The sequence below is a fragment of the Thalassophryne amazonica genome, chromosome 7 (assembly GCF_902500255.1).
Source record: "Thalassophryne amazonica chromosome 7, fThaAma1.1, whole genome shotgun sequence".
NCBI lineage: Eukaryota > Metazoa > Chordata > Actinopteri > Batrachoidiformes > Batrachoididae > Thalassophryne > Thalassophryne amazonica.
The window spans coordinates 91,134,284-91,159,622 of NC_047109.1; the positions used below are offsets into that span (position 1 = coordinate 91,134,284).

The following is a 25,339-nucleotide window of genomic DNA, read 5'->3' on the forward strand; positions in this document are numbered from 1 at the left end:
ATTATTTACTGAGCTCACATTTGAATTTTTGCCTCTTTATGACAAGAATTCCACTTGCAGCACCAGTTCAATAGTTCACCTTTTTTCTTCAAAACCAGTGGGCATCACATTTTTCTGTGGGACTGTTAGAAGCATGTCAAGGACATTACACAACCCTATAATGAAAACTTCACTTATTGTGCAGTGCAGCCTTGACCTGGCCTATACCGTTGAAGGAGATTTTTGTCATCATTGCTGTAACATAAATACAGGAACTGAATAAAACTGTCGCATCACTTCCCCTTCTAGTTGCATTTAGAGAAACGGCTCTTCACCACTATTTCAGTATCACAACTGCTTTCACAGGATCACAGAAATGGACAAGAGTGTTCAAGGTGAGTTTGTCTGATTCAGTTTCTGCTGAGTCCAGTGTTGAATTGTCATTTTTTAAATGTACTTATTTAATTAGTGAAAAACATATTTTTGAATTTTGCTTGAAGGATGGATGCTAAGTGAAGTGTTTGGTTTTTCTCTCTTTCACACACACACACACACACACACACACACACACACACACACACACACACACACACACACACACACACACACACACACACACACACACACACACACACACACACACACACACACACACACAGGGGGTAAAGCGTACGGTCTTCTAAAATCTCAACAGGAAGAAAAACTCAACGCGATCAACGAGGTAAGGCAAAATAATGGCTGGTCTTTCGACAAAGTCAGCAAGTTAAAATAACAACTAATCACAAGTGCTGAGAGCAAACGTAGGTCACGCCCACATTTCACAGTGTCAGACATGTAGAGAAAATATTACATGGCCTTTAAAACAGTCAAGTTCACCAACAGTAAAATATCTGAACTCATTTTCATAAAATCAGCCATTTTCCAGTATTTTACGCCCAGACAGGAACTTAGTCAAAGTCAAATCACATCATCTCATTCATAGGCCCACACCTGGCATCGGATTAACTCGTTTTAATTTTTGTAGATTACTTTAATCCAATAAATATATATGACCCCAACACATACAAGGTACATCCATTAAGTATAATTTAATTTAAATGAGTTGGGGCTACAAATATTGCATGTATTGGATGGAAATCCTGCCCAAAATTGAAGTGAACTGATTCAATAATTGAATTAGTTAAAAAAAAAAAAATCAGTGAACTGATTTTTTTTTTTTTTAAGCACACAAAGAACACGGATTATTAAGGACCTTGCACAGTACTTTAGTGACAGCAAATTAGACAAGAGCTGTTCTTCCAGCTTCAACACCTATATTTTACTGCCTGGTTGGATGATTGAACCTATGACCCTTTGGTCACAAACCCACTTTTCTAACCTTAAGAGTCATTACTTTACAACAAACAACAAAGAAGAAGGTTTTTATTATTATCTTACATTACAATTCTTACTACTAACAGAGGTCATCCTAAAAATATCTTTTTCTATTTTTAATCAGGACTTTCTCTCAGATGAAAAGTATGCAGAGGAAGAAGAACTCGCTTCAAAGCTTGAAATGTTTAAAAGTGAGAATTCAGCTTGAAAAACTGAAACAGGAATTATATATTTTGCAGAATCAATTTTTTTAATTTATAATGATCTTATGTTCATTTTATAGAAAAATACATGGAGTTTGATCTTAACGACAAAGGAGAGATTGGTAAAGCTGCATCATTCTAATTGATTTTATTATTTATTGCATTCATTAATGACTCATAACACATATTTGATGCTTTGTTAGAGGCATGAATGTTCATTTTCTTGAATTATATCAATCTATTTTACAGACATCATGGGTTTAAAACGAATGCTGGAGAAACTGGGACTGGCCAAAACTCACTTGGAGCTGAAGAAGATGATGTCGGAGGTGGTTGGAGGAATGTCAAAGGACACCATTAGCTACCATGACTTCCTCAACATGATGCTGGGAAAGAGAAATGCAATTTTAAAGCTGTAAGTTTGAAACAACTGACAGAACAAAGTGTGAACCAGAGATTTAGGTCATTACAGTTGTGGAAAGATTAAGTTCTCAAATCAATCAAAATGAAGACTGAATTATAGGTTGCAATGAATATGAACATTGTTGTGTTGTGTTGTGTTATGTTATGATATGGTGTTGTGAATGGTATTTTAAACATTAATATAGCAGCTAACAACTATTTTCTGCATAAATATTTGGTGGAGTAATGGGTTGTGCAGATAATGAAGTAGCACTCCTTCAGTGCTCTTAGCTTTTCTGTCTCCTGTTTGCATTCTATGTGTGGCTGCACATGCACATTTAGTGGATGAGATTGAGCATGTGCACCCTTATTGTATGTGAATACTTCCTTGTGATAGCATTGCCACACTTCCTGTCATAAAGAGACAGCAGTACTCACTGCATAACTGTAGAATTTTTATCAAGATAGCAGACAGCAACATTTCAGAAATACAGCACACACACACACACACACACACACGCACGCACGCACACACACATTTTAACCTTGATCTGTGGCGTCATACATATACTCAACAAAAATATAAACGCAACACTTTTGGTTTTGCTCCCATTTTGTATGAGATGAACTCAAAGATCTAAAACTTTTTCCACATACACAATATCACCATTTCCCTCAAATATTGTTCACAAACCAGTGTAAATCTGTGATAGTGAGCACTTCTCCTTTGCTGTGATAATCCATCCCTCCTCACAGGTGTGCCATATCAAGATGCTGATTAGACACCATGATTAGTGCACAGGTGTGCCTTAGACTGTCCACAATAAAAGGCCACTCTGAAAGGTGCAGTTTTGTTTTATTGGGGGGGATACCAGTCAGTATCTGGTGTGACCACCATTTGCCTCATGCAGTGCAACACATCTCCTTCGCATCATCCGTGAAGAGAACACCTCTCCAACGTGCCAAACACCAGCGAATGTGAGCATTTGCCCACTCAAGTCGGTCACGACGATGAACTGGAGTCAGGTCGAGACCCCGATGAGGACGACGAGCATGCAGATGAGCTTCCCTGAGACGGTTTCTGACAGTTTGTGCAGAAATTCTTTGGTTATGCAAACCGATTGTTTCAGCAGCTGTCCGAGTGGCTGGTCTCAGACGATCTTGGAGGTGAACATGCTGGTTGTGGAGGTCCTGGGCTGGTGTGGTTACACGTGGTCTGCGGTTGTGAGGCTGGTTGGATGTACTGCCAAATTCTCTGAAACGACTTTGGAGACGGCTTATGGTAGAGACATGAACATTCAATACACGAGCAACAGCTCTGGTTGACATTCCTGCTGTCAGCATGCCAATTGCAAGCTCCCTCAAATCTTGTGACATCTGTGGCATTGTGCTGTGTGATAAAACTGCACCTTTCAGAGTGGCCTTTTATTGTGGGCAGTCTAAGGCACACCTGTGCACTAATCATGGTGTCTAATCAGCATCTTGGTATGGCACACCTGTGAGGTGTGATGGATTATCTCAGCAAAGGAGAAGTGCTCACTATCACAGATTTAGACTGGTTTGTGAACAATATTTGAGGGAAATGGTGATATTGTGTATGTGGAAAAAGTTTTAGATCTTTGAGTTCATCTCATACAAAATGGGAGCAAAACCAAAAGTGTTGCGTTTATATTTTTGTTGAGTGTATATACAGTGAGGAAAATAAGTATTTGAACACCCTGTGATTTTGCAAGTTCTCCCACTTAGAAATCATGGAGGGGTCTGAAATTTTCATCTTAGGTCCACTGTGAGAGACATAATCTAAAAAAAAAAAAAAAAAAAAAAAAATCCGGAAATCACAATGTATGATTTTTTTAATAACTTATTTGTATGTTACTGCTGCAAATACGTATTTGAACACCTACCAACCAGTAAGAATTCTGGCTCTCACAGACCTGTTAATTTTTCTTTAAGAAGTCCTCTTATTCTGCACTCTTTACCTGTATTAATTGCACCTGTTTGATCTTGTTACCTGTATAAAAGACACCTGTTCACAAACTCAATCAATCACACTCCAACCTGTCCACCATAGCCAAGACCAAAGAGCTGTCTAAGGACACCAGGGACAAAACTGTAGACCTGCACAAGGCTGGGATGCAAGTAGCTTGGTAGAAGACAACAACTGTTATGATTATTTATTAGAAAGTGGAAGAAACACAAGATGACTGTCAATCTCCCTCGGTCTGGGATTCCATGCAAGATCTCACTTTGTGGGGTAAGGATGATTCTGAGAAAGCTCAAAACTACACAGGAGGACCTGGTCAATAACCTGAAGAGAGCTGGGACAACAGTCACAAAGATTACATTAGTAACACATGACGCTGTCATGGTTTAAAATCCTGCAGGGCAGCAAGGTCCCGCTGCTCAAGCCAGCACATGTCCAGGCCTGTTTGAAGTTCACCAGTGACCATCTGGATGATCCAGAGGAGGCATGGGAGAAGGTCATGTGGTCAGATGAGACCAGAATAGAGCTTTTTGGAGTCAGCGCCACTTACCATGTTTAGAGGATGAGAACAACCCCAAGAAAACCATCCCAACCATGAAGCATGGGGGTGGAAACATCATACTCTGGGGGTGCTCTTCTGCAAAGGGGACAGGACGACTGCACCGTATTGAAGGGAGGATGGATGGGGTCATGTATTGCAAGATTTTGGCAAACAACCTCCTTCCCTCAGTAAGAGCATTGAAGATGGGTCATGGCTGGGTCTTCCAGCATGACAATGACCCCAAACACACAGCCAGGGCAACTATGGAGGGGCTCCGTAAGAAGCATTTCAAGGTCCTGGAGTGGCCTGGCCAGTATCCAGACCTGAACTCAATAAAAAAAATCTTTGGAGGGAGCTAAAACTCCAAACCTGAAAGATCTAGAGAAGATCTGTATGGAGGAGTGGACCAAAATCCCTGCTGCAGTGTGTGCAAACCTGGTGAAAAACTACCGGAAACATTTGACCTCTGTAATTGCAAATAAAGGCTACTGTACCAAATATTAACATTGATTTTCACAGGTGTTTAAATACTTATTTGCAGCAGTAACATACAAATAAATTATTAAAAAAATCATACATTGTGATTTCCAGATTTTTTTTTTTTTAGATTATGTCTCTCACAGTGGACATGCACCTAAGATGAAAATTTCAGACCCCTCCATGATTTCTAAGTGGGAGAACTTGCAAAATCGCAGGGTGTTCAAATACTTATTTTCCTCACTGTATATATATATATATATATATATATATATATATATATATATATATATATATATATATATATATATATATATATATATATATATATAACAAGAAGGCGATCTTACTAGAATCAACATACTTTTCACACATAGAGAACTGTTAAACCTGTTCAAGGGTATCAGCTACTGTTTATTCTGCTAAGTGCAAAGGAGGGTGGGTTGAGGAGGAGTGGCCAAGGAAGGAAGCGTTGCTTGCATCCTGAAGTGTGGCACAAGTGCAACCTCTAGTGGTAGAAGAATCATTCATCATACCTTTAAAGGAATGCTAACGTGTTGTCTTTTTTGCTGTGTTGAAGGATCTTGATGTTTGAAGGTATGGGGAAAGAACCAGAGAAAACTGACACAGGACCACCTCGCCGTAAAACCTTTTCAGACCTCCCGTGACCAAACTGTGATTGTGTCTTTTTTCCAGATTTGAATAACACTTGAATAACAAACCAAAGTAAAGTTATTTGTATATGTTTGTGCATTCTGATTTATGTGATTATTGCCACACAGACATCACACACTATAGGCAATCTGAATGAGCCTTTGTACATGCTATAGTAGCACACATCCTACTGTACAAATTTTTATATGTGTGGTCATCTGTAGCTTTTTCAAAAAAAAAAAAAAAAAAAAAAAGAAGAAGAATGTAAAGCGCTTCCTAATGAATGCATGGCCATCATTATATTACTTTGTGCAATAACATCCCATGTTTAAATAAATAAATGACTTACTGATTTTAAAATATATAGCAAAGACATTTTGCATTAACAAAACTATTACACGTTCTTTGTAGTTTGGTTGTACAGTAATTGCATTCCAATAAATCAATAAATTGTCTTTGTTGTTACTTGCAAGATGTGAACACACTTGGAACAATCATAATGCTTTTTAAAACTATTTTAAAGATAGATAAAGAACACATAGGAAAATGAGAATATAACATGAAAAAATCCCATATCATGTTAAAATTTACTAGAAATAAAAATAAGTCCATGGATAAAGGGCTTCATAATAAAATACAAATAATAGGATGTAAATTATTTGGCAATGTAGTAGCCAAGTAATTAGTCCACTTGTTTCCAGAGCAGAAAATTCCTCGATGAAGGCCATCTCAGCCCAGTCTCCATGTAATGTGGAGTTGCATCAGGAAGGACAATGGGGGTGCTAAATCAACAAGCAGATCTGCTGTGGAAGGTTGGGACAAGCCAAAGACTTGGCAAACGGCTTCACCCAGTATGCGTCTCGTGGAATTTTTGTTTTGAAACCTGCGAATTTCTCATCTGTAAATTTTATTTTGAACATGCGGCATGATGAGTTTTATTTTGAAATAGCCGGATTACCGTAAAGCAGCAGCTTTGGCTAAACTTAGCTGCTTCTGAAGACGTTCATTCATGTTTCAGCTCACAAACTAAAGGTGAGTAAAACTTGCTTACTGTAAGCTGTTGCAGTTATGCTTGTGGAAATGTTACTTATTAAAAGTTGCAGTTGAAAATAAGTTTTGTTTTTTGTAAATCTCAGTGTGTAATTGTAGTAGTTGTAGTGTGGCTAACGTTAGCATGCGACGGTAAAATGAAGCGCTGAAGCTTTTTCCAGTGGGGTTCATGCGCGAAGCTTCATGTGTTCAGTAACGCCACTCACTGGCCAAAATATTTTCTTACAGAAATATTACGAAGGTTTGACGCTGGTGAATCCGGCTGTTGGTTTTGATTCAGTGACGTTCACGGACTTGTCGTTGCACGTTGAAGCTGTTAATTATCGAAGTGAATTTTATGGCGACAAACCACAGAAGGCCAAAATCTGCACGTCAGTGTCACACAATCATAATCCTCATGGTCTTCTGTAAATGAGCTTTTAATGATTATGTAACTTTAAACTGATTATGTAACTTTTGTGCTTCATTTCTTAGCTTGACTTGAGGATAGGTGAGGATAATGTTTGAGTCTCTGTCTCTGAAAGGGTAGAATTATAGGTAGGACAGAAGTGTTACCTTGGTCCCTCACTCCTGTTTTGAGGTGGTTTCATCACTTTAACAAATCATGCGATTTCCCTTGCCATGGCTGTTTGCAGGCTGTCGCCCCCCAGTGAGATAGGGCCCTAACTGATCTATCCACCACTTGACAAAAATAACTAAATGCCAATTGGATTGAATGAACACAGAAGACAGAAACTTTATTCATCATTAAAATGTTAATACGAGGTCTGTCCATAAAGTATAGGTCCTTTTTATTTTTTTCAAAAACTATATGGATTTCATTCATATGTTTTTACGTCAGACATGCTTGAACCCTTGTGCGCATGCGTGAGTTTTTCCACGCCTGTTGGTGACGTCATTCGCCTGCGAGCACTCCTTGTGGGAGGAGTCGTCCAGCCCCTCGTCGGAATTCCTTTGTCTGAGAAGTTGCTGAGAGACTGGCACTTTGATCAAAATTTTTTCTAAACCTGTGAGACACATCGAAGTGGACACGGTTCGAAAAATTAAGCTGGTTTTCGGTGAAAATTTTAACGGCTGATGAGAGATTTTGAGGTGATACTGTCGCTTAAGGACTTCCCACGGAGCGAGACGTCGTGCAGCACTCCCAGGCGCCGTCGTCAGCCTGTTTCAAGCTGAAAACCTCCACATTTCAGGCTCTATTGATCCAGGACGTCGTGAGAGAACAGAGAAGTTTCAGAAGTCGGTTTCAGCATTTTATCCGGATATTCCACTGTTAAAGATTTTTTTAATGAAAGACGTGCGGGCAGATTGCAGCGTCGGCTCGCAGCAGCCGAGATGCTCCGCCACAGGAAAAACACCTCTGTTGGAAGCCTTAAGGACAAGTTGGAACATGTCCAGCTGTTAAACAATTTCTCATATACTCACTCCACTGAAAGCCATCAAAAGCCGCCCGGATTTTACAAATGGTTATCAACACGGAGGTGTTTTTCTTGTGCCGCCGCACTGCGCCGGCTGCGTCCCGACGCGCGGACCCGTCCACACGTCTTTCATTACAAAAATCTCCTTTAACAGTGGAATATCCGGATAAAATGCTGAAACCGACTTCTTCTGAAACTTCTCTCTCTCACAACGTCGTGGATCAATAGAGCCTGAAATGTGGAGGTTTTCAGCTTGAAACAGGCTGACAACGGCGCCTGAGAGCGCTGCACGACGTCTCGCTCCGTGGGAAGTTCTTAAAGCGACAGTATCACCTCAAAATCTCTCATCAGCCGTTAAAATTTTCACCGAAAACCAGCATTTTTCGAACCGTGTCCACTTCGATGTGTCTCAGGTTTAGAAAAAATTTTGGTCAAACAAAGCGCCAGTCTCTCAGCAACTTCTCAGACAAAGGAATTCCGACGAGGGGCTGGACGACCCCTCCCACAAGGAGTGCTCACAGGCGAATGACGTCACCGACAGGCGTGGAAAAACTCACGCATGCGCACGAGGGTTCAAGCATGTCTGACGTAAAAACATATGAATGAAATCCATATAGTTTTGAAAAAAATAAAAAGGACCTATACTTTATGGACAGACCTCGTACATCTTTACAAGTTTAGATTCACTTCAACCACAGAAATAAAATGCAAAAGAAAAATCAACATTATGTTATTCTTTTTGATATTATCATAAATGTATTTTTGCAAATTTGTAATACAGTGAAAACACGTTCATATTGCTGCTTTCTTCTGCAAGACCCATGCAGTGAAAGGAAGGAAAAAACCTCAAAATATGCTAAACTTTCGCAACATATAGCCATTTACATCTTCATATTAAACATGTCACTAGCTTTAAAAACAATTTTTTTTTCCCCCCCACAGTAAAACAGACCAGTATAAAATATGTCACAGCTATGCCCAAATGCACTGTTAGGATCATCTCTCGGAAGGAAAACAACAAAGAATGAGGAACTGTGAAAATGTCAGTCTATTTAAGCTCACAGATCTCAGCAAAGGAACCACAGAAATGCAAAGTCCAGTGTGTAGCAGCTGTTTTTTTAAAAAACATTTATTTAAAATAATCTGTTCACATCTGTGTCAAATAGACTGTTGAGATCATCTATATAGCATATGCATTTCTGCAGAAGTTTAATAAAGTTGTTTTACTGAAAAACAGATTTAAACTTTGACTTTTATGTTTCTATGTACAGATGGACTTTATTCTCACAATCACTTTGTAGATGCATAAAATAGACATGCTCCTTATTGGTGATTTACTTCTTTGTCATTCATGCAGTAAAAATACATTTTCAGCATATTACAGACAGTTTACATCAGTTTATTTTTCTGCATAGAAATATGTAAATTCAAGTTTTACTTAAAGCAAACCACAGCCTTCAAGAAATGCAAACACTGTACGTACATCTGGGAAGCATTCAGAGCACTTCACTCTTTCCACATTTTGTTATGTTAACAGCCTTATTCCAGAAAGGATTAATTATTTTTTTCCGTTCTAGTTGTGGCAGTAAGACATTCACTTCAGTAACTGCCTGTGCAATTTTCATCCATTCATCATTCAGAATGCTGTGTAGTTTCTCTCTGACCTTTGATATGGTTGCTGTCACATCCTTAAAGTGCTTCAAAAGACAGATTTTGATGGTGAATGAGTCTGTAGACTGAAATCACAGGCCACATCTTCAGGTCCAGCATAGCATTGATCAGCTGGGGCAGCTTGGAGTTCAGTCTTCTTCAGCTCCTTCACCAAATGTACTAACACAGTGTTTTTCACCAGGACAGGCCTTGGTATGAAGGTCTGTCTACACTGAGGACAGCTGGTGATTTTCATCTGATCCTTTTCATCCCAGAAACTTTGAATACATCTCCTACAGTAGTTGTGTCCGCAGGAAATAGTCACTGGATCAGTCAGGAAATCCAGGCAGATCGAACAGGAATTTTTTTTCTTGAAGATGAATTTGCCGTTCACACGTGATTCAAATCCATATAGTTTTTGAAAAAAATAAAAAGGTACGTTACTTTTTGGACAGACCTCGTATACTAAGCAGCCACGGATAAAAATCGCTGAGGCCTACTTTGCCACAAAATCGGTGCTTCTGACACAAAGACAATGCAGTAGAGATTTTGGCAGGAACAGAGTACCTGATAGAAGGACAATTGAATGTTTGGTGGCCAAATTTTGGGAGACTGGAAGTGTAGCAAATGCCAATAAAGGTCACAGCGGTCGACCTCCTTCAGCCAGAACTCCCAACAACATTGAGACTTTGCGGGAACAGCTTGAGGAATCCCCTAGGAAATCAACACGCCGTCTCTCACAAGAAGTTGGCATTTTGAGGTCATCAGTTTTGAGGATCCTCCATGATGACCTTAAGCTCTTTTCTTACAAAATTCAAATCTTGCAAAGGCAAACTGATCGCAATAAAGCAGAACGACTAGCATTTTGTCGGGATATCAGTCATAGGATTGAAAATGACCCTGGCTTGTTGGATTTGATTTTCTTCAGCGATGAGGCTCACTGCCACCTGAGTGGGCACATCAATAAACAGAACATGCGATTCTGGGCTGGGGCTCAGCCCCATGAACATACCTATCACCCACTTAGCCAGGAGAAAGTGACAGTGTGGTGTGCCATAGGACGAAATGGCATCATCGGCCCATACTTCTTTGAGGACGAGAATGAGAATCGGGTGACAGTGGACACTGACCGTTACATTGCACTCATGCAGACCAAGTTCATTCCTGCACTAAGGAGGAAAAGGGGAGTGGATATGAACACAGTTATCCACCAACAAGATGGGCCACCACCCCATTGTTCAAACCAATCTTTGGAATTCCTCCGCTGATATTTCACTGGTGATAGACTCGTTTCATGACGCACTGACTTCCCTTGGCCACCGTACTCCCCTGATCTCAACCCACCTGACTACTTTCTCTGGGGGTACCTCAAAGAAAGGATCTACGACAACAATCCCCAGACCCTGGCAGCTTTGAAAGATAACATAAGAAGGGAAATCAGGCACATACCAGCTGACATGATTGGACAGTCATCAAAATTTTCACCGTTCGTGTTGCTGCAGTTATTCATCAAAGAGGAGCCTGGATAGAACATATTATCAACTATTAAGGACAGACCATCAAAAATGTTTAAATTTCTATCAGATTTGAAAGACATAATCTCCCATCATTCTGCTAATGTTTGGTGAAAGAATTTTCAAAATATCTCATGAGTAAAAAATGAGATCAAAAGAAAATGGGGCTTTTTTTTTTTTTTTTTTTTTTTTGGATCACCCTGTAAATACATTTTAATAAAATCAAGACTTGAGCCATATTTTGTTCCGAGTATAAGAGTCAAATAACACTGTGTTTTAAACCAAGAAAAACTGACCAAAATCAGGGATGCTTATTTGCTGTCTTTGGACAGTTTTCTGTCTTTTTGTAAATTCTTGCCATCTGAAAGAAATGCAGGTCTGTGAAAAATCAGTGGATCCGCAAAATTCGCGGATTTCATCATGGGGGGGGGGGGGGGGGTGTTAGTGTTTTACTCCGTAATCATGATTGTCACTGAGTTTTTAAAATGTCAATCGCAAAGTGTTTTTTTATTTAACGACGTCGTGCAAGTTTTATAAGACCGTGGCAGTCTGCGGACACTGATCAGTGTCCTCGGAGAAAAAAAAAGCCTGGCTGTTGCGACAGTTGTTGTAAAGCGAGACTGGTTGGTTGCTGCGGCGACGCTGTGTCTCCTGCACGAAGCTTAAGCTAAAGGTAGCATGTGGACATCGCAAACCTTTAGAGCGCTAAAGTTTTTAAAAGTAGACTTGTGCAGCATGTCTCTGTCACGGACCGACGTCGGACAGAGAGAAGATGGCGAGAAAGATTGTTTGAAAAAGTCTGATAAGGACAAGAATCCGTGGAATTGTCGCTGGCTTCATCAACACACCTGAAAGATAAAAGAAACAGGAAAAGTGAACTGTGCCCTCAGTAAACACGGTAAGAATTTCTCTCTCTCTGGAAAATAAACATTGTGCTGTTCAAACAGGATTTTAGAAAAGATTATGTGACTTTTTTCATTAATCTAGACTTTCTTTCATTGGGGAAAAAAGACTGGCTTTGAATGGATTTAGGCTGCATGAATTTACACAAGAATGTAAATGAGTTTTTATTAATGTAAACTTTTTTTGTGGAAAAAAGACACAGTGGCTTTGAGTGGATTTACAGGAATTTACACAAGAATGTGACTTTTTTACTATAAGGTATATTAATCAAGGTATGTCAATCAATACATTTCTGTATAAAATAAATAAATTCAAGTTCAGATTCTTAGAGGTGTTTGGGCTCAGACTGAGATGGATAATTTAAACATTTAACATTTTATTGTTGTGCATTATTGAATGAATAATAGTAATCGAGTGGCTTCAGTATTATGGTTTGATATTATGATATATCACTTTGCCTAGTCTGAAAGCAGTTATGAAGTTATTTATAACATTTTAGTTGAGTGTTATGATTTATAATTGCCTAGTCTTTGAGCCCAATCACAAACAAACTAAATTCAATTTCAATTTATTTGAAAGGGACCATGTGCAATTAAAACATAAATGTCACCATTTGATGCATTGCAGAGTTAGCCTTAGGCTAATTTACATCTGCAGTCCCTGATCACGAATAAATATGACACACATAAAATCATCAAATATCACAAATAAATACAACCAAGATGTTAAACATCACTTAACAAATAAAAATATGTAGCGACACTACGTATTGTAAATAGAATGCCCCTCGTAACACTCAAACATATACATAATCATAGGGTGTAAGTAGCATGCACAGCACACAACACTGCCCTCAATCACACACACTCCTTATGGAAAAAAAAAAGCACTAACTTATTAGTGGGTGCATTGTTGTGAATTCTTTAAATATTTTTTATATTAACTTTAAAATCACAATCAATCAATTCAATCAGTTTTATTTATATAGCGCCAAATCACAACAAACAGTTGCCCCAAGGCGCTTTATATTGTAAGGCAAGGCCATACAATAATTACGTAAAAACCCCAACGGTCAAAACGACCCCCTGTGAGCAAGCACTTGGCTACAGTGGGAAGGAAAAACTCCCTTTTAACAGGAAGAAACCTCCAGCAGAACCAGGCTCAGGGAGGGGCAGTCTTCTGCTGGGACTGGTTGGGGCTGAGGGAGAGAACCAGGAAAAAGACATGCTGTGGAGGGGAGCAGAGATCAATCATTAATGAATTTCATTGTTCATTGAATTTCAAAATGAGCCGCAATTTTTTTTATATTGTCTGGAATAGCATTCCATTGTGTAACAGCTTTAACAGAAAAGGCTGCCTGCCCAAATGCTGAATAGCGAAGGGGTAAAACACAGTCATGTATGGAAGCTGTTCTCGTAGACCTTACAAAGCCACGATAATAGACAAACTTGCACAAACAGGCGGGAGCCAAGCTGTTTAAGATTTTGTAAACAGCACATAAATTTGAAAATATCCTAAAATTTTCAAAAGATAATAGATTGTACTTATGTAATATGCTACAATGATGATACTTCAGTGGCTTTTTGTCAAAAAGTTTCAGTGCCTGTTTGTACAGGGATTCTAAGGGTCTAATTGCTGTCTGGCTAGCCTATGGCTGACTTCATGGTGGTGGGCGAGGAACAAGATTTATCACTCAACAGCAATGTTGAAACGTGATCTGTTAAATAAGTGAGTGAAGATTACTGTCGTCTTGTTTTCGCTACAACGCGCTCAACTTTTGTTCAGAGTCAGCTTCTTATCACTGGTAATGACGCGGATTTCCTCTCACTCAAACCCGCAGCTTCACAGTGCTTTAAACCGTCGTCCACAGACTTCAATAGCGACACAAGTGCAGCAAAATGAGACGAGTCATTGGATAAATGCTGGGCTTTGTCCCACCCATCGGAGGCTCTGCGTGTCTGGGGGTCTATGGGGCAGTGGGCTGGCCTCGGCTGGCCCGGATGCCCAGCTTCTGCATGATGATTGGATGATCTGTCTGAGGCTGAATCCATTTTTGATTGACAGCGAAATGAGCGAATCAGCGATCATTTTCATTCTGTTCTGAGTTGAACCGGAGACTTTCCTAATCCTCTTAGCGGCATTTTCAGTGAGAGCAAGGGCAGCCAATCAAACAACGGCAACCGATCAGTGCCAACACCTACGTGCATTTCATAATGAGGTTGCCAAATAAGCTGCGAAACGACGCCATTTAAAAGCAAACGAGGCATTCTAAACCCAGCATAGTAACAGCTGTTTCAGAGAGCCTTTTAGGAAGGTTCTGAGCCATTACAGACCCAACCAATTTTTTTTGGGCTACATATCACATCACAGAACAAGGATTAATGCCCCATTCAACCTCTCTCTATCACCTTTAATGTAAAGACTAAAAAGTAGTGGACCTAATACAGATCCTTGTGGCACACCCGTTGTGCACTTCAAGTAGCTGGAATATACATCTTTAATTTTCACACACTGGCTCCTATTAGATAGGTATGATGACATCCATGCAAGTGTGTTAGCTGAAAGATTAAAGCTGGAAAGTTTGGATATCAGAACTGTATGGTTAACTGTGTCTAAGAACACAGCTCCAACAACTCCACCTTTATCAAGACGAGATCGAATTTGCTCTGTTAGACGTAAAATGGCCATTTCTGTGGAGTAATGTTTTCTGAATCCAAACTGGGCTGGATTTAGACCATGATTACAACTGTTAATGTGGTCTGTGAGTTGTTTTATGACCACTTTCTCTATCTTGGAGATTACTGGCAATATGCTTATAGGTCTATAGTTACCAACTATACAATGATCACCAGATTTAAAAACTGGAGTCACGATGGCGCGCTTCCAATCAGCAGGAAAAAAACTATGTGTAATGGAAAGATTTAGTAAATGAGTAATAGGGGAAATTAGAGCAGCTGAGTGTTTTTTAATAAACACTGTGTCCTGATGGGAAGTACCTTTTGCTTTTTGGATTTCTTAAAGAGCAAATCACCTTCTTAACTTCCTCTTCAGTTACTGTAACTAAATCAAGGCCTTCCCCTGCAACAGTCAAATTAACATGTAGCTTCCTAAATTTAAAATTATCTCCTAGTTCCTGAACAGAATCAATAAAAAAGGAATTAAACATAGAAGCAATTTTAACATCATCCTCTATTGTCTCACCCTGAACTGTGAGCTGAATATCCCCTGTATAACGGTGGTCTTTCCCTGTTAAACTGTTAATATTTTTCCAAATATCATTGCTGTTGCCCTTAGCATCATTCATGAGTTGAAGGAAAAGTGTGACTTAGCTATTCTCAATTCATTAATTACTCTGTTCCTTAAACCTTTGTAAACTAAAATATCTGTATCTCTTCTGGTTTTGATGGCCTTTTTTAGAGCAGCATCTCTACTTTTCATCAATTGCCATAAATTTGCATTGAACCAAGGCAGGCTGACCTTGCTTCTATTTTTTTGATACATTTTTACAGTGAATTTATCCCTAACAGCATTGATTTTAGATGTAAATAACTGACAGCTACACTCCAGATTTTGTGAGGATAAAATATCTTCCCAGTCCAAATTATTTATCTCATTGTCAAATGTGTCCCGTTTACTTTTAGGTATACAGAACACATTTTTGTAACGAAAAGTTGATATAGAACTCTTAAATCTATTTTTAGTTAATTTCCTTGCCACCAGAGTTAGGTTGTGGTCAGACAGACCGGTAATCAAATTGTAACTTTTTGTTATCCTTTCAGGTTTATTGGAGAAGAAAAGATCAAGTTGCGTATTTGAACGCTTTGTGATTCTAGTTGGGCCTTTTATCAGTTGCTCGAAATGGTATTTATCTGTAATAGCTTTTAACTTCCTCCTCGTAGATTTGTCCTCCCAGTTCAAATTAAAATCCCCCATTAAAATAATTTCTTTGTTATGGTCACATTCTTTCAAAATTTCAATAAATTCTTCATAAAATGTATCGCTAGCAGCCAGGGGTCTATAAAAGCCTATAATAATAAAGACATCTGCTGAGACAAAACAACTTTTAGTGCAACATACTCCAAGGAAATTGCCGACTTAGAGTATACGTTCGCACTTAATAGAATCTTTCACATACATTAATACCCCGCCCCCTTTTCCCACAGTCCTGTCTCGCCTGAAACATTGGAATAAATAAAGTTTTCTTGAAGATTTAGCTATATTTGTAAACTGTTGTTATATTCTGTACATGCTCCTACAGGATGGCACAATGTGCATTCAAAAGCCACATGTTGTGCCATACTGCATGAGATCACAAGAGAAATTTAACAGCTGTTTCAGGTCCAAATTTAGTCCAAAGAATGCACCAGAATGCACCACAGGGCACTTGTATTTTCAAAATTTTCTGGGGAGGGGGCAGCCCCCCCCCTTAGTTTTCCAAACGCCTATAGCATTCGGGGTAACTTGTGCTGTCTTGAATATTATAGATGAATGACATTGCTGTCTTTTTTTTTTTCTCTCTCCTAAGCATTCATGCAAAGTACTCTCAGAATGCATCAAATTGCACCATTAAAAAAAAAAAAAAAAAAAAAAAAAACAATTTCTGGTGGGGAGCATGCCCATGTCCCGGACTCCCCTAGGGGACCTTGTGCCTTCGGCGCTCGGCCGTCCACTCACAGAAAATGTTCAGTCAGAAAATGTTCAGTTGCTTGCATCCATGGTAATATAACTGTTTTCATCGTCATCAAGGTAATACTTGTTACTTTTAATTATTTTTCTAACAAATGTTTTAAAATTGAGATTAAAGCTGGAAAGTCTTAAATCTGAAATTTAAACCTGTCAGTGTAGAACTGACAATAGCTACTATCAAACTTTTTTCTTAAAAGTTTATCAGTGTAACTTGAATGAAGATTGCATCATGGTCACCCGGAGAGACCGTCTGCTCCTCCCCTGCATCTCTTTTATGTCCCCTATGCAACATTTCAAACAATTTCAAGGTTTATAAATCCAACCAGTTTATGTGGAATACGCAAGTCACCAGGTGATAAAGTTGCAAAATTGTCAACACAGAGACAGAGCTTGCTTAGCAGACAGGATGTGGCGGTGCAAATTCAAAATAAGAGCCAGTCGAATTTGTCTCAGCAGTTTTTGGTGACCTGCATTGTTCAGAAGTATGCCGTTCCTGCACAGCAAAGATGTAAAGCAGCATAGGCCTAATGAATATTTGACACATCATTGATTAATTTTTTTACTGCTTATTTAGGTAGGGTCACAGATACAAGTATTGAAAATTAGATTCATCCGTCTTGTTTTGTGCTTTTTGGGCCTTCACATTCCATTCTTCACTGCCAGCAAAATCCTGAGTAGGCGACATATGAAGGACATTTCCTCATAACTTTTATAAGAATGTCATGTGACTCCCCAGAAAGCAGCCAAATGCTCCCACAGATGTTGCAATGACAGATGTTACCAAACTTTGCGTCCATGTAACCGTGACTACCAGTATCCAATAGCTGTGGAGTGCAACATGTCCCTTGGATATGTTTAACACTGTTTAAGTTTTCTGTCATGATATTTTGCTGTATTATAGCTATAATGATGCTTAACAGGAATACTGACAATTTTCTCTGTCAATCTTCTCTCTCAATTTTCATTTTATCCCATGTTGGTCTGTCTGTCTATCCTGAAGATGTTAAAAATATAAAACAGAATTTTTGTTTGGGAGAGAGGGAAAATAATTGTAGCTCCTTCATTCAGATCAAAGGTCAAACCAGTACATCTGAAGCAGCACGGTGGATCAGTGGTTAGCACTGTTGCCTCACACCAAGAAAGTCATGAGTTCGATTCCCACCGCCTTTCTGTGTGAAGTTTGCATGTTCTCCCCGTGTTTGCGTGGGTTTCCTCCCACATTTAAAGACATGCAGGTTAGGTAAATTTGAAACTTTATAATTGTCCAGGTCTCCCTTGTAAAAGAGGTCTCGATCCTAGTGGGACTAACCTGGTTAAATGAAGGTTAAATTAAAAAGCTGGATTCGATCTTCTGACCAAAGCATTTACACTTCCAGTTAAGCTTTGGTTGCTATAATTAAGTTGCAGATGTAACCACTGCCCAGATCTACTGGGCTCAGCATCGTTATAAAAAATGAAAACCAAAATGCATAAGCAGAGGAAGTTGAGTTCTGTGTGTAGGTTATAAGGGGCTTGTGTAGCCACCACAGCTGGTGCCAGATAACAGTAGCCATGTTTACACTGCAGGAGTTTGGCAGCTGTATTAACACGTGTGTTGTCTTTTGTCAGGATAATGAGCAGCTCAGAGGAGGTATCTTGGATCTCCTGGTTCTGTGGACTCAGAGGAAATGAGTTCTTTTGTGAGGTTAGTTAAATTTTTTTTTGGTGGGGGTGTACTTTTGGAAACTCCGGAAAAATACATATCGAATCTCAAGATTCCAAAATCTAAAATGTTGGAAAATGGAGTTATAAATTAACTCTTACAGTTCACATATTTATCGAAAGGAACAGCATTAAAAAAAGATCTGTATGTCCTCACCTAGAACCTCACATTTGAGGGTAATTAGAAATTTTTCCTTGACAAATAGCCTGCTTTTTTTGTATATTATTTGGCACTATCCAAAACCAGAATTGCTTCTAAATACCAGAACAATAAATGTGTGTCTCTGTCGTCTGTCATTACATAATTAACAGCAGTTATTGCACAAACAGAAATGCCATAGTGCAGTGATTTTTTTTTTTTTTTTAAAGTTAGGTTCACAGATATTTGGAAGAAGCTTCAAAACTTCTCATTTGTTGGATTGTGATTGTGCAAGACCTTCATTGTGTGACTGAATGTTATCATTGACATTTGTATTATTTCAGAGGTGTTCACTGTGTGTGTTTGGGGCTGCATGACTTCAGGTTTTTCTCATGATGACTGTAGGTCGATTACCTACTGATGGCATTGTAATTGTCCTGATTTTTTTTTTTTTTTTTTGTCCTGTCTCAAATAGAGTCTAGATTCAACTTTGACGTGTATCTCACACAGGAGAACATGTGGTCCGAACCTCAAAGACAGAAAATTTTTTATAGAACACAATATGGGCATGACAGCAGGCGGACCTTATTTTGCAACTCCTAACTTAATTGGTCCCTGTGAGCGTAGACGGAGGTCCCGTCCCCTGCTCAGACCTGCACTAAAACTAAACGTATAGTAACCTGACTCTTTTGTTCTCAACACATCACACCAGTTCCATCCAGCCCCACTGAAGTGATTAAGCCCCTAGCAAACTAAAAATATGATCCTTTTAAATGAAGTGATTATTTAATACTAAAACATAACAAAATGAAATATAAACTCATAGATATACTGATATATCTAACAACATAATAAGCAAATTGCATATTAGTACTGCACATGCACAAACAATGAGCCTCTCTCTCGTTTGGCTACCAAATCCAGGTAGCCTGATTTTTGTGTGTGTGTGTGTGTGTTATGGGACTTGTGTAGCTGTAACTGTTTTTAAACCTTAATGCTTTAGTTCAGGTGGTGTAAAAGCCGGTGTGATATTCATAATTGTGAGTGCAAAGATCTGGAATGCACATGTGAACTACTGTTTGTTTTACACAACTATCCCACGGAGAAAAAAAAACCCCGGCTGCCGTAAGAGATGGATTAAAATAGTAAGTTTGTCAGTTCTAGTTATCACAGTGACTTTAATAACGTGAACGTAATGTTGCTATGGTAAATGCTTGTTGAGACTTACTTGCCTTGTTGAGCCACATTAAGAGTGCTCGCGTGTCATTTTCCGTCAAATATATGCATCCATGAGTCGGTTTCAGTGGTTTGGGTGAAACAAGTCCTCAAAATCTTGTCTGATTTGTTTCACCTCATCTTCAGCGGTTAAAATACCTGGCAAATTCGCAGTTACCACACTGTGTGCTAACGCAGTAAGTTCCTTTTGGCGCTGCCCATGAAGAGAGACCTCGGCGCTTGCATAAAAAGGTTTCAATTCCTCGCCTTTCCCCTTTTTAAAGTGCTCTAAACTGCACTGATCACTCATGTTTATATTGCAATCTGCCATCTTTACCATGTTGGATGGTCACAGCCTTAGCTAACCAATCCCATAATGCACCGTGCTGATTAATTTGTTTTTTTAATAAAACCACATGAGAAGGGATTGCTTTACAGTAATGATCTCTAGCCATAACAATTGACTAGAAACAACATAAGTTTTATTTAAGTGTGAAAGAAATGCATAAATGTTTTTTTTATTATTTAATGTGCCATTTAATATTTTCTCAGTGAATATTTTATGCTAAGCTACTCTTATTAACGGGGAAGTAGAGGATGTCCTGTTACATTTTAAGAAGTTTTTGAAGCTTGGAATTCTGTCCTCTTCCAACGCAGTTGCCAGTCATTTGTTGTCTGCCATTTCCCGTACTTATAAACTGGGTCATGGTCTCATATCCAGATGGCACACTATCACATTATTCTCACCAGGCTGATTGTGACGTTCCATGTGATGCCTTGCTGTCATGGTTTTTTTTTCCTGTCTCAGTGATGCGTTGCTCTTGTCAAATACTAGAAGTTGACTGCGGTGGGTTTAGTTTTTTCCACAGGACTGTTTGAACAATGGCCACATAACTAATACCTTTGAGACACATGAAGACAACACAAAATAAATTGTGTTTTCAAGGTGACGTTGGCATTAGTGTGTAACTTTGGATTGTCCCATTTCTGATTTTAACTCTGCTTGCTTTAGTGGCAGCGTTTCTGAGTAATCCTTTTAAGCTCTTACGTAATGCCTCCGCCTGGTTGTGCTGTGGCAGCAGGTTCCTGATGCCGTGTGACTCTGCTGTCTCACAGGTTGATGAGGACTACATACAGGACAAGTTTAACCTGACAGGTCTGAATGAGCAGGTGCCTCACTATCGCCAGGCTCTGGACATGATTCTGGACCTGGAGCCAGGTGAGACCATTGTGAATGTTGTGGCTCCTGTTTGAGGCAGAACATCTTTACTGACACTGAAACACCTGTATTTTGTTGACAGATGATGAACTTGAAGATAACCCCAACCAGAGTGACTTGATAGAGCAGGCAGCAGAGCTGCTCTATGGGCTTATACATGCACGTTACATCCTCACAAACAGGGGCATTGCACAAATGGTAGGCTCAAAATGACTCTGAACATAAAATACCGATATGCTCTGTGACAGGAATGAGCTGTGAATGTGTCATTCTTTGTAGTTGGAAAAGTATCAACAAGGGGATTTTGGCTATTGCCCCAGAGTCTATTGTGAGAATCAACCAATGCTTCCTATTGGTAAGTTTTGTTTCTTCCGCCAAAGAAGTTGGGTGGAGGTTATGTTTTCACCCCTATTTGTGTGTTTATTTGTGAACAGCCTGAAGCTTACAATTTTCCATGTATGTTATGAAATTTTTACAGAGGATATCCTGAGAGGCAAGAACAGATTCAGTTTAAGGTCAAAGGTCAACGTCAGGAAAAATATTGGAAAAATTCCCATCATTTAACATTGAACTAATATTCAGAAATTCATAACTGTCAAAAAAGATCAAATTTCTTTCATATTTGAGGGCATTATGTAGGATGGCATCCTGTATCACCTGACACAGGTTGATCCAGATCTGATCTAGATTACAGAGATTTATATATATTTTTTCTTTTGGGCTGTTTACATTTAACATTGAAAACCCTATTGAATGCATATTTTACATTATGTCTTAATCAAACATGCCCCAATCATTCTCATATTTGAAAGTGAGGTGCAGACTGGCACCTGACAGTGTTTGATCCGGATTGTGGATTTTGTGGACATTTGAATTTAATATTGAAAAGCCCATTTGGTTTGCGTTTTGCATTATATCTCAATCAAAACGTAGCTCGGCACCTATTGCTTGCAGAAACTTCATATTTGGTGGGTATGTGCTTTGGAGGAGTACTTCACATGTGTTCTAAGGCCGGTGACCTTAACCTGCTTTTCAAGGTCACCAATGGTCACAACTGTCAAATTCTTCAACACAAAGTAGCTTGGCACCTTTTGCTCGTAGAAACTTCATACTTGGTGGGTACATGCCTTGGAGGAGTACTTCACGTGTTCGAAGGCTGGTGATCTTGACCTCTGTTTCAAGGTCACCAGTGGTTGCATTTGTTTTGAAGGCTGGCGACCCTGACCGACTTTTTATGGTCACTGTTTGTCACATCCTCTAAATAAATATTATGCCAATCTCCAATTTTTTCATTGTATATCCCAGTTTACATCAAACACATAAGGTTCAACCAAATACCCACCCCATACAAGTACATATTACTGCACCTTGCATGAAAAATAATACTGCGCGCGGGGCATTTCGTGATGAATGTCTCCATTTCTGTCATGGATTTACCTACACCTCCAAAATTGGATGGAGGTTTCAATTTCATCCAGTTACCAGTTGGGAAAACAAGTGCGAAAAAGCAATGACAAATTGTCTGCACCGCAGAGATAATGTTCTGTGAAAATTACCTGAAAAAGAATTCACAAACCAAAAAAAAAAAAAAAACCTTGCAGCACCAAAAAACACCCAAAAACTTTGATTCATGTGTATGAGCTAAATACATACTGACATTTGATCACATCTAATTTATGAAAAGCCACTTCTAACAGGACTTTGACCTTGAAAATTTTTTCCAAGGTAAAAATTTGTGGAATTGGAAACTAGTATTGGTGGGGGTTTGCACTGTACAAGTGCAGTGCTCTAGCTTCGTTTGTTTTCTGAAGCAGCGTGAAAAAGGGAAAATCCCCTCTCACACAAGCACCACCTTTACCTCCTGTGCAGGTTTGTCTGACATCCCTGGGGAAGCAATGGTGAAGCTTTATTGCCCAAAGTGCATGGACGTGTACATGCCAAAATCATCGAGACACCACCACACAGATGGAGCGTATTTTGGGACTGGATTCCCTCACATGCTGTTCATGGTGCACCCAGAGTATCGGCCAAAGCGACCAGCCAATCAGTTTGTGCCAAGGTTTGTCAGACTGTACTCATGTTTACGTGACATTTATGAACTTATTTGAAGATTTAAGCAACAGCATTTGCGGAGGTTGGAAATGGGTCTTTAACAGATGTTTGCAGGAGCAACAGCAGAAAAGTGTTTTATTAGACAGTAATAAGTGCTTAGTTCAGGCCGGTTGCCGGGGCTACGTGTTTCTGCTTCCTCTGCACTACGGAGCCTCTCTAGGTCTCAATTGGCAGATAACCAGCTCATCCCTGCCTCCAATAAAGTATTCTGTCATGGTCAGGTGAAATGTGGGCCTCTCTTGGCGGTTTCCAGTAGCTAGGGTCCTCCACACCATGCTGGGTTATGCACAGACAAATGCACCATATCATAAGTGATGTTACTTCGTCCGAGTATCCTTAAAGTCACTGTTCATTTGACCAAAAATCATTCCAAGCAGTACCCAAGTATCCTCCAGAGAGACCTTGTACCAGAGACATCAGTCATCACTTTTGCTCGCTGGTTAGCACAACCATAAGACAAGGCAGGAAGCACCAGGACCCCAAAAACTTGAACCACAGTTCTTCTGCAAAGGTATCATCACCAGACACAAAGTCCTTAGGTACAGTGACCTAAGGACTCCGTAAGCTCTTCTCAGGTGTCTCTCAAGCTCAAAGACTGAAGACTCAGAGACTGCTGAGATCAATGAATGTCTCTACGAGTTCAACACTTTGACCGCACACAAAACCACTTCTGGTAGCTGTTAGTCTTGATCCAGGACAATTACAAGTCCAGAGGATATGAAGTGGGTTTTACATCTATAGTGGCTTTTCATATGAAGTTTGTATAGTACAGTAGATAAGGATACTTTGTCAGTGATTTAGTCACTTGTGCTGCTCTCCTGTAGTTGCCTGTCTGCTGCCATCATCACACTTGTGGTTAAATCACAGACCATGAGACACAGGGTCCCTCAGTTTATTTGACCAAGTCATGACCATCACAAAGAAACAAAGTGGAGACCCAGATTGATAACATACCCTAGTTTTATGGGAAACTGGGACCTTGGTTCTATGCGATTTTCCCTGAGCACGTCAACACCAAACTGCTGATGTGCTCAGGGAAATGTTCCTGGTTGTCACTAACTGCCGTCATTCATTCTGTTATCACATCAGGCTGTCCTCAAGTCAGGGACGTGACAGTTTAAAGTCTCACAACCTGTGACAAGGCAGGTAGAGATTAAATGGCGTCTTCTTTTCTTCTTCTTCTCTGTAGGCTGTATGGATTTAAGATTCACCCGATGGCTTATCAACTCCAACTTCAGGCTGCATCAAACTTCAAGAGTCCAGTGAAGACGATTCGCTGACGCCCACCTTGGACCGCCACAGTGCACGAGTGTTTGATCAAACTGGACAGATTCATGTTAGTAAAATTCTCTTCAGGTTGAACAAATTTTTTTTACATTATTTTGCAAACTATCACCACAATGTATTTTTTTTTTTAGGTGAGGTTCACAGGATTCTAAAGGAAACGTGGAGAGTTACTTCTTAATATCTGAATGTGCACAAACGATAAACCTGACCGTGAAAAGTCAGACATGTATTTAAGTTGTAGCTTTGTTTGGATGTTTTTATAGTTTTTACTAAAATTGAATAGTTTAAAATTTGGTTCAGTGTGGGCTAATTGTGGCGTTAAATAACTTTATAAAACTGTTTTAAACTTCTCACTTGTATAATTCTTAAATGAAATGGACTCTTTGCAACTGTTTCTTTCCTCTCTTCTGCAGAATCCAATCATGAATATACAGTTGGCCTCATGTATCAATGTTGCGCACTTGTGGTGTAAATTTACGGTGTAAATTTGAAGTACACCAAAGTTGCCGTGACATGTATCGAGCAGTGCGCACCTGCCCATTTCTGGCGTACGCTTGACGTGACCTTGATAAATGCGGCAGGTGAAAACAATCGTAATTATAATGAACACACCCATAAATATTCAGACTCCGCTTCAGACACACCCTCATTTTACGACATGGAAGCCAGGAAGACGGCAAAGATAAAGAACTCCACCAATCGCGACGCGTGCCAATAGAGCGTCAAAAGCGGCCGTCGTTTTGTAGTATAATCAAAAAAGTGCTACAGTGGTCCCTCATTTATCGCAGGAGTTACGTTCTAAAAATAGCCCACAATAAGCTAAGTCTGCGA

General features: G+C 39.5%; 2 protein-coding genes across 2 annotated transcripts; both read left to right on the forward strand.

Annotated features, from left to right (window-relative positions):
- Nucleotides 1-277: 277 nt before the first annotated feature.
- On the forward strand, nucleotides 278-5,974 carry LOC117514534 (allograft inflammatory factor 1-like). The gene is made up of 6 exons (XM_034175044.1): nucleotides 278-374; nucleotides 639-700; nucleotides 1,478-1,544; nucleotides 1,637-1,678; nucleotides 1,806-1,971; nucleotides 5,541-5,974. Exons 1-6 carry the CDS (start codon nucleotides 356-358, stop codon nucleotides 5,626-5,628), a joined length of 444 nt encoding a protein of 147 aa, XP_034030935.1. The 5' UTR covers nucleotides 278-355; the 3' UTR covers nucleotides 5,629-5,974.
- Nucleotides 5,975-6,550: 576 nt separating this feature from the next.
- On the forward strand, nucleotides 6,551-24,531 carry LOC117514536 (casein kinase II subunit beta-like). The gene is made up of 7 exons (XM_034175046.1): nucleotides 6,551-6,646; nucleotides 18,444-18,519; nucleotides 21,007-21,109; nucleotides 21,192-21,307; nucleotides 21,389-21,464; nucleotides 22,979-23,168; nucleotides 24,411-24,531. The coding sequence occupies exons 2-7, from the start codon at nucleotides 18,448-18,450 to the stop codon at nucleotides 24,499-24,501; spliced, it is 648 nt and encodes a 215-aa protein (XP_034030937.1). The 5' UTR covers nucleotides 6,551-6,646; nucleotides 18,444-18,447; the 3' UTR covers nucleotides 24,502-24,531.
- The last annotated feature ends 808 nt before the right edge of the window (nucleotides 24,532-25,339 follow it).

Coding starts and splice junctions, on each gene's coding strand:
- LOC117514534 (XM_034175044.1), top strand. Junction 1,679..1,805: donor TAACGACAAAGGAGAGATTG/GTAAAGCTGCAT, acceptor TCTATTTTACAG/ACATCATGGGTTTAAAACGA. Junction 1,972..5,540: donor AGAAATGCAATTTTAAAGCT/GTAAGTTTGAAA, acceptor GCTGTGTTGAAG/GATCTTGATGTTTGAAGGTA.
- LOC117514536 (XM_034175046.1), top strand. CDS start 18,448: ATGAGCAGCTCAGAGGAGGTATCTTGGATCTCCTGGTTCTGTGGACTC. Junction 18,520..21,006: donor GAAATGAGTTCTTTTGTGAG/GTTAGTTAAATT, acceptor GCTGTCTCACAG/GTTGATGAGGACTACATACA. Junction 21,308..21,388: donor ACAGGGGCATTGCACAAATG/GTAGGCTCAAAA, acceptor CATTCTTTGTAG/TTGGAAAAGTATCAACAAGG.